Source organism: Notolepis coatsorum, assembly GCF_963971535.1.
Source record: "Notolepis coatsorum genome assembly, chromosome: 5".
In the NCBI taxonomy this organism is placed as follows: domain Eukaryota; kingdom Metazoa; phylum Chordata; class Actinopteri; order Aulopiformes; family Paralepididae; genus Notolepis; species Notolepis coatsorum.
Genome location: NC_140169.1, coordinates 207054615 through 207064291, shown reverse-complemented (window position 1 = coordinate 207064291; position 9677 = coordinate 207054615). Strand labels below are relative to the sequence as shown.

The window sequence follows — 9677 nt, the reverse complement described above, 5'->3', positions numbered from 1 at the left end:
AGACTCTTCCGGAAAGGGAGACAGGTATATTACACCATCGATTGAGATCATTTATGATTGACCTAATGGTTCTATTGTAGGTTACGGACACAATTTTTTCAATTGAAGGAAATATATCAATACCAAGATATTTAAATTGTGTTACAACCGGGATCTCATGGTCAAGCACAGAGTTAGGAGTGGTTCTTAGGTACATTAGTGCTGATTTGGTCCAGTTTATTTTATAACTTGAAATTGAACTGAATTTTTCAAAGATTTTCAGGAGGCTTAAGAGAGACTGAGATACATTCTCCATATATAACAAGATGTCATCCGCATAAAGCGAAATATGATGATCAGTAGAATTTACAGAGATTGGCTTAATGTTTTCTGATTGCCGTATAGCTTGGGCTAAAGGTTCAAGGGATAAAATAAACAAGCTTGCAGAGATCGGATCCCCTTGCCTACTTCCACGAGTGATTTTGAAAGGAGGAGAACTAATATCTCCGGTTATGACACTGGCTGATGGATTAGAAAATATTATTTTTACCATATTTCAAAAATTTTGACCTAGTCCCATATGTTTCAGTACAGCCCAAAGATAGGTCCACTCCAGACGGTCAAAGGCCTTCTCTGCGTCAACAGAGAGAACAGCTGACGACACTTTAGCTTGAGAGGCGGAGTTGACAATGTGAAGGAGACGTCGCAAATTATCAGACGAAAGCCTTTTTTTAACAAAACCACTTTGATCTGGGTGAATCAGTTTAGGTAAAAACTTTTCAAGACGGCAAGATAATACTTTAGAAAATAGTTTGGCATCTGTATTAATTAAAGAAATAGGGCGCCAATTAGAACACTGGTTTGCATCTTTACCTTTTTTTAATAAAAGAGAGATTAGGGACATATTCACGTCTCTCCCTAAGGAGCCTTTAGATATGGATATATTAATCATCTCAAGTAGTAGCGGGCCTAAGACATCCCAGAACCGCAAATAAAATTCTGGGGGAATGCCATCCCACCCTGGAGACTTGCCTTTATTCATAGTTTCCAGAGATGTTTTGAGTTCTTGCAATGATATAGGAGCACCCATTAAACTTGATTCAACTGGTGACAAAACAGAGAGGTTAAGGCCACTTAAAAAGGATTCAATCTCTTCAGAGGGACGCTCGCCTTCTGTAGTATATAAATCATTATAAAATTTTGCAAATCTTGTATTGATTAATTTTGGATCTGTAAGCAGCTCACCATTTTCTGATGTAACAGTAGTAATATTTCCTACAAGATCACTATTGCGTAGTTTGTTGGCCAATATTTGACTCGGTCGACTACCATGAAAGTATTGGTTTACTCTACCTTTATGGATGGAGGATTCGGCTCTTTTCCTGATAAGATCGTTTAGTTCACTCTTAACATTGGCTAGTGTGGCGGCAGTCTGTTGAGAGTAATGCCTCTGTTGAGATAGGTCCAAGGTAGACAGCATGGTTTCTAATTCCGATATTCGTTTTAGCTGAGATTTATTAAGACTTGAAGAGAAAGTAATAGCATTATTTCTGACAAAGCCTTTAGTAGCGTCCCAAAGTATCCTGAAATCATCCACGGAGTTATTATTAAACATTAAAAATTGGGCTAGCTCAGACTGAAATTGCTCACAGAATACTGGATTATCCAATAAAGAGCAGTTAAAGCGCCATCTTGTGGCCTTTTTCTTAGCCTGGCTGAATTGAAATTGACAGAAATAGGCATGGTGATCTGATAAACTCATAGGTCGGATTTCAATTTTTTTTACATCTGAAAATAAGGATGCTGATATTAAAACTAAATCAATACGGGAAAATGATAGATGTCTATTAGAGAAAAAAGTATACTCCCTGTTGCCTGGATTATGAACCCGCCAAATATCAATAAGATTAAAGTCAGATAGCAAGTGCTTTAAAGCGTTTGTCGAGCGAGCATTATGATTAACTGCTTTTGATTTATCCCAGGTATGATCCAAAACAGAATTCATATCCGACCCAATAATCAACTGGAAATCAGCTAGTTCCATTAGGATTTTATTCAATGATTGAAAAAAGTCTGGTTCATAACAGTTGGGTGCATAGACATTAATAAACGCAATTTTTTTACCATTATGAATACATTTTAGAAAAGCTATTCTTCCTTCTTGATCACTGCCTTTGCCTATGATGGTAATTTAGCATTTTTTATCAATGATTATAGCAACCCCTTTGGTTTTATTCAAAGCTGAAGCAGAAGAAGCCACTTTATAACGCTGATTTTCATTGCACCTTTTGAACTGTATATGCATGTAAATATTTGCATGTAATTGGCTTTGCAGCCGAATGTATTTGTAGATGATAAAATGTCGGTACACCTGTTGGAATTCGGAGTGAACTATAGGGTGACGTCACCCAGCTGTCCAAACATATAGGCGATTCGCGCTACGGCAGCAGTTCTCAGCAGAGTAGTAGAATTTCGCAGAACACCGGCTCGGACAGGTGACAGGCAGCGCGACTCGAGTGAGCTGCTCAGCAGCCTCGGCTGGAGATGGATCCTGCTGCAGGACCACAGCATCGACACTCTCAGGACCGTGACACTTTGCGGACCCACACTCTCCAGTCCAGACCCTCGCTCCCATTGGCTGATTTGGGTCACGTGACCCAAATCAGCCAATGGGAGCGAGGGTCTGGAGAGTGTGGGTCCGCAAAGTGTCGCGGTCCTGAATCTGTCAGTGCTGTGGTCCTGCAGATGGATACTATTGCTCGGCTGCGCAATGCATTGGTTTGTGACGTCGCCCGATTTTTTTTATTTTAAATATAAGAGGGTATTGGAACGAGGCATTAAATTAACAACATTTAAAACATTTTTTAAATAATAATCTTTGAAAGATAAAAAATAAAAAATATATTTTTTTTTATTTTTTTTTTTATCTTTGAATAAACACACACACACACACATAAACCCTAACACACACACACACACACACACACACACACACACACACACACACACACGCACACACGCACGCACGCACACACGCACACACACACGCACACACACAAACATACAAATGTGCAGGTCACAATATATATATATATATATATACATAAGATGCACCTAAAGACATACTGTAGGCACGTACATGCTGAAGGGAAGAAAACACTGGAGAGACATAGTAATAGTTTTTCTAGCGTTTTATTATCTCATGTGCTGTATTCACTGTTTACTGACATGTACGAGATAAAACAAATGTCCATGGTGGTCATTTCCAGAGTGCATTCACATTGATCAGAACATGTAGTGTGTGTATTTGAACACCATGGTTTTACCACGGTACCGGACATTGTATGAATAATTTACTGCGGTGGCAAAGGTTATGTATCGGTACCATTTTTGTATTTAAACAATACCACGGTATAATCCACATTAAACCATGACACCAATGGAAACACTATGATACTTTTATGTAAGGGAGTTCAGTGAGGTTCAGTGTGACTTTTGTTAATGATTCAATCATATGAAAAACCTTATGGGCTTTAGGGTTTTACAGCCCAAGTAAAAAAAAAACAATGGTAATTTATTTTACACATAATCTCACACATATCCCAAGGCTTTAAACAGTTTTGCACACATTTATTCAATTGGACAGTTATTGAGAGGTAATGGGTTTGGATATCTCCTCCTGTGATGTCATCAGAGGATACTGAATCTGTGTGTTGTGTTAATTACAGATCAATGAAATTATGTAATTAAAAAATAGAGATAAGGATTGCAATAGGGATTGCTATTTTTGCATCTACATCATTTCACTGAGCTGTAATTAACACAATTAACATGGCCCCATCAAGTATATTTCCTGAAAGTATACTTTGTATAATTTGTAAGTATTCAGCCAGTATACTAAAGGTATGCTAAATTGAAACCACTGAATGTGTACTTACTGTGTTATAAGTTGTACTTAAGATCTGCTTAAATATATATAAATTATACTTTTGATGTATTTTTGGTTACTCATGCCTACCAAAATAATAAACTTACTGAAGTACAACTTTAGTTTACTTTACTACACTTACAACCTTATTAATGCTCTCATACAAAACATGTGCTTTGAATTAGTACATTAAAGCACATTGTACCAAGAACACATTGGCAAGTATACTCTCAGAGAAATATACTTATAACACTTTCAGTGTGGAATAATATTAAAAGAAAACGTTATTTAAAAGATGAGCTATACGTTACATCACTATCTAGTTATATGTTAAATGTTTGAGCCCAGCTGTGCACAGTCTTCCCCAAAGACAGTAGAGGTTGACATCAGGTTATGTAAAACATTCACATTCCAATGGATTTCGATTAGTGTAGTACAACTAAAGGAACAGTATAAAAAACAAAGAAACTCCTAAATCAAGTGTTTATGATTCTTCAATCCGAGGGATTCACACACTGCATCAGGCTCTGGGGATGTTGTGTTAAGACGGATCTGTACAACGAGTTTCATTCACATAGAGCAGGAAGAGTAGGAACGTTGACAACAGCTGCAAAGCCTAAAACCGTGTTTGAACGAACCGCTAGCGTGACCGTTAAGTTATAATAACACTGTGCAAAAGACAACAAGCGCTTCATTCAGGGTTTGTTCATCACTCGCGTTCCACTTTCCAAGTATAGTGGGATCAATATGTCATGTATTAGATCTGTACACTTAGCTTTGTCCTGTCCTCTTCCCTTACAAAAAGTATCATGGTATTTCAAAAAGGTATCATGGTATTTCCAGAAAGGTATCATGCTATTTCCAGAAAAGTATCATGCTAGCTTATTTGGTTACCATGACGGTAATATCATCAGTATCATGGTTTAAATTGGATTAAAACCATTTCTCAAGATTTAATCATGAGTTGAGTGTGTTATGTCTTAATTGTTTAATTGGATTATACCATGGTATTAATTAAAAGGGCACTTCACTAAAAAAACAATGCCTATTCATTTTGTACATATCTCACACGTCCAAAATATCTAAACCGTTTTGCACACATTAATTTAGTTTGACAGTTATGAATCCTTCTGTTGTGCTAAGCTTCAGAAAATGATGTAGAAGAAATAGCAATACCTTGTCTTGACTGTTACATTATCATTTAATTGAGCTGTAATTAACACAAAACGAGGATTCAATGTCCCCAACAATGACATCACTGGTGCATATTCAAAAACACTCAATAGCTGGCTACGTTTAGACGGAGAGTCTGAACAGAAACCGCAAAAGTCGTCTTACGGTTTCACTTTTAATTTTGCGTTTAGACTATCGTTTTGGGATGGAATTCTCCGTGCAGACGAGGCTGTAACGACTCCACACGACTGAGCCCCGCTGTCACATGATTGGCGCATATGTCACATGACGTGCTGTGAAGACCCGCCCTACTCTGCCTCTGATTCGCAGACTGTGGGTGGGGAATGTGATTGGACCAAAGCAGAGTCACTCACAGACAGTGGGTCCAGTCACGCCGCGGGACAGATTCTTGTGTATTTAAAACTTTAAAAGTACTGCCAATGTAGCCTTCAGGTGATCGCCATGGATAGAATCAGACATGCTTTGTTTACGCTTCTAGGCTACTGACGCATGCCTGTGATGTAAGCAGTACGCGCAACGAGAGCCTTGACAACCCTTTCGTCATCGTTTTATGCGGTTTGACAGTTTAGATGAGAGCGCAAAGTTTTATCGTTTCTAGGAATTCCACCCTGGAAGGTAGTCTCACTTTTTTGCGGTTTCACCCCGTAAAAACGCTGTTTCCGTATAAACGAAAGGCACATCCGAAAAAATATTTTTGCAGATTCACCTGCTAGCGTTTCCGTCTAAACGGGGCCTAAATGCATGTGTGCCAAACTGTTTAAAAGTTTTGGATGTGTGTGAGGCTACGATTAGACGAGCGTTTTGGGATGGAAGTCTGAACAGAAACCGCAAAAGTCGTCTTGCGGTTTCACTTTAAATTTTGCGTTTAGACGAGCGTTTTGGGGTGGAATTCTCCGTGCAGACGAGGCTGTAGACGGAGACCCGCTGTCACACGATTGGCGCATATGTCACATGACGTGCTGTGAAGACCCGCCCTACTCTGCCTCTGATTCGCAGACTGTGGATGGGGAATGTGATTGGACCAAAGCAGAGTCACTCACAGACATTGGGTCCAGTCACGCCGCGGGACAGATTCTTGTGTATTTAACCCTTTCACTGCCACACGACAGCCGGTTGTGTGATAGTAAAGGGTTAACCTTCTGTCGTGTGGCAGTGAAAGGGTTAAAAGTACTGCCAATGTAGCCTTCAGGTGATCGCCATGGATAGAATCAGACATGCTTTGTTTACGCTTCTAGGCTACTGGCGGCGCTGGCGCATGCCTGTGATGTAAGCAGTACACGCGACCAGAGCCTTGACAACCCTTTCGTCATCGTTTTAACAGATTTATACGGTTTAACAGTTTAGATGAGAGCGCAAAGGTTTAGCGTTTCTAGGAATTCCACCCTGGAAGGTAGTCTCACTTTTTTGCGGTTTCACCCCGTAAAAACGGCGTTTCCGTATAAACGAAAGGCACATCCGAAAAAATATTTTTGCGGATTCACCTGCTAGCGTTTCCGTCTAAACGGGGCCTGAGATTATGTGCAAAATCGGCATTGTTTTTTTTAGTTAAGTGTCCCTTTAACTACAACATATACTGCCACCGCGTGGAAACATGCGGAAAACTTAAATAAGGTCATGTACAAATCTTCTCCTTGGGTTATGTACGCCTAAACCAGAGCTTCAGGCCTATAGACTATTACATAATTGGCACATATGAGGCAAAATAATCAACGTGTAAAGTGTATTCCATTCAAACCCTGGTGACAGCCTTCTGATCTTTGCTCGCCGCGAGGTTGGGCGCAGCGCGCATGTGTCTATAGTTTATGAATAGGCTACAGCAAAAACAATTCCTGCAAAGATTGTGGTCAACTTTTATGGTATGTTAACTTACACTCCAAAAAAAAATAGATGATCAGGTGGAAAAGTGTCTTCTTTCGTGACAGCGAGGGACAGAGGCCATACTAAATCTACCTCTTCAGATCAGGACCCTGGACAGCTCCGCCTCCCGGCCCAATTCAATAGAGACTCGTCTACACTTTACATCCACAAATACAAAAGATCACTAATGAAGGGATTTATGCCTGATTATAGGTTTTATCAACCTAACCGCTTGATCAATTGTATTCGATTTATTTTTAGGAAAATGTGGATCACTGTCTGCATGCAATTAAATTAAATGAGCCATCATTTAATTCAATGCATGCCGACAGTGATTTTTTTATTACATTTTCATTCCATAGCAGCCTAGAACGGGGAGCATTTCACATTCATCGCCGTCCTGTGATTCTGTGAGAGACGTTCGTTTAAAAAAAAAAATCACCACCGTTTCCCTCAGCGATCCACGCTGGCATCGACATCCCCATGCTCTTTCAGTTCTTGAAAGACCTCAGTGAAAAAGCGCGGGTCCAAATTCATTTTCAGCATTTTGGCACTCATCCTGTCTATAATAGCGAGGGACATGTCCCAGAAAACCTCCCTCTTGGATATGTGCATGAACGGGTTAAACGGGTAGGAGATCTCGCTGCCCATGTAGGAGTAGGCCAGATAGAGGCAGATCAAGAAGGTGCCATGCAGCTCGCAGGCGCTGTCCATGTCGTCCGTGAGGGTGTCCTGGCAGAGGAGGTACACGAACACCAGGTTCACCGGCGTGATGAAGCCCTGGTCCTGCCACCCTTGCAGCAGAAGAGACCGATCGACGTTTCGGAACCACATGACCACCTCCGCGGAGGTGAGCCCCTCCAGCTTGCAGCACCTCCGGCACACGAAGTTGCCCAGACAGCGGAGCAGCTCTCCCGTCGACGCCTGGATGACCACCCGCCGCGGGGAGACGAGACACAGGCTGCTCGGCTGCTTCTGGACCGAGCATAGCTGCCCGTTTGGGCTGAGGACGATCAGGGCTTGTTTCGGAACCCCCGCGGGGTCCGGTGCTTGTTTCTTCTCCTCTCCATTATGCAGGGATTTCTTGCTGTTTTCCTTATTGAGACGAGCCACCTGGCCGTTTGTCGGTGGGTCATTGCAGGGTGTTGTTGTTACCGGTGGTGGCTGAGGGTTGGGATTGACCTTCTTGGCACCGTTCTTGACTGAATTCGGCACCAGCCTCAAGGCCGCCACTATCAGCGAGTGTTTTTTCTTCACTCCCGGCCCCCCTGCCACAGTGTCGGTGTCCAAGATAGCCTCTTTATTCGCCGGGGATATGGAGATGGCAGTTCCCATCTTGGCAGAGAACAGCCGCCTCCCCGTGGTGCCTGGATGGCTGGGGGGGGGGGGGGGGGCGCCTTCCTCTGCTGGTGTCGGGGGCGCAGGTGTAGAGGTGCCGGGTCGAGTCTGTCAGTCACGCCGACAGATTTAGCTCCATTGACAGTATTGTTTGGGCTTCTTTGACCATTCGAATCTGATAACGGAGGCTGATAAAAGCTCCTTTTGCCTTTTAAATTCCAACAGGCGCAACTTGTCCTCCTCTTCTGCGCTACAGTATATCCCCTGAAAGTGCGCGCTCACTCACCCTGAGTCGTTATACACCAACACAGGGATTCCGAGACGAGCGAAAACGACAGAGATAATTCTCTAAATGAGGATTAGCCTCAAAAAGCACTAGTTCAGCCAACCCCCAGCCCCAGACAGACAGCCCGTTGAACCAATGAGAGGGAGAATTGATGAACAGATCATCATTAACTGGCTGACATATTTAGACCTAGGTTTCCATTGATAGATACAGGAGGGGATGTGAACTATATATATTCTCGTTTACTGTTAGTCTGGTTACCCTGGACACCCAATCCGTCTTTAAGTCAGTAGGACAAGGCTATAGGGATGGACAAAGCAAGCATATGTTAATATATATATCAATACAGAACACCTCTCTTTAGAACTGTAACCCAAACATTAGTGAGCATTATTTTAGTTAAACGTTTCTACAATTGCTACCATCATATATGATTCCAAATATCCCACTTCCCATGGCAATTAATCCAAGGGGCACTTTATCCATTATTCGAAACGTAAACAAATATTTTGGTTAGCTTTTTTATTGCAGTGATGTCGGGATTGTTTTATCATGACTGAATCAGTCTCAGTGTTATTTTGCACAATTAAAAAAAAATACACACAAATTACAATGTTAACATTTCATAGTGTTATAAAAATGAATAATAACAAAATACATGTACAGTATGTATGTATGTATGTATGTATGTATGTATGTATGTATGTATGTATGTATGTATGTATGTATGTATGTATGTATGTATGTATGTATGTATGTATGTATGTATGTATGTATGTATGTATGTATGTGTGTGTGTGTGTGTGTGTGTGTGTGTGTGTGTGTGTGTGTGTGTGTGTGCGTGCGTGCGTGCGTGCGTGCATGCGTGCGTGCGTGCGTGCGTGCGTGTGTGTGTGAGAGAGAGTGTGTGTGTGGACAGTGTCTAACTACTGTAATATTATATCATGATCATGACTGAATTATTGGACATGGTCTAACTACTGTAATATGTTATCATGACTGAGTCAGTGGACGTGGTCTAACTACTGTAATATGTTATCATGCCTGAGTCAGTGGACGTGGTCTAACTACTGTAATATGTTATCATGCCTGTAC

General features: G+C 41.4%; 1 protein-coding gene across 1 annotated transcript; it reads right to left on the bottom strand.

Moving 5' to 3' along the window:
- Nucleotides 1-7411: 7411 nt before the first annotated feature.
- Nucleotides 7412-8293, bottom strand: LOC311228524 (cyclin-dependent kinase 5 activator 1-like; the record flags this gene model as incomplete). The annotated part of the gene is made up of 1 exon (XM_084314426.1): nucleotides 7412-8293. One exon carries the CDS (start codon nucleotides 8291-8293, stop codon nucleotides 7412-7414), a length of 882 nt encoding a protein of 293 aa, XP_084170552.1.
- Between the last annotated feature and the right edge of the window lie 1384 nt (nucleotides 8294-9677).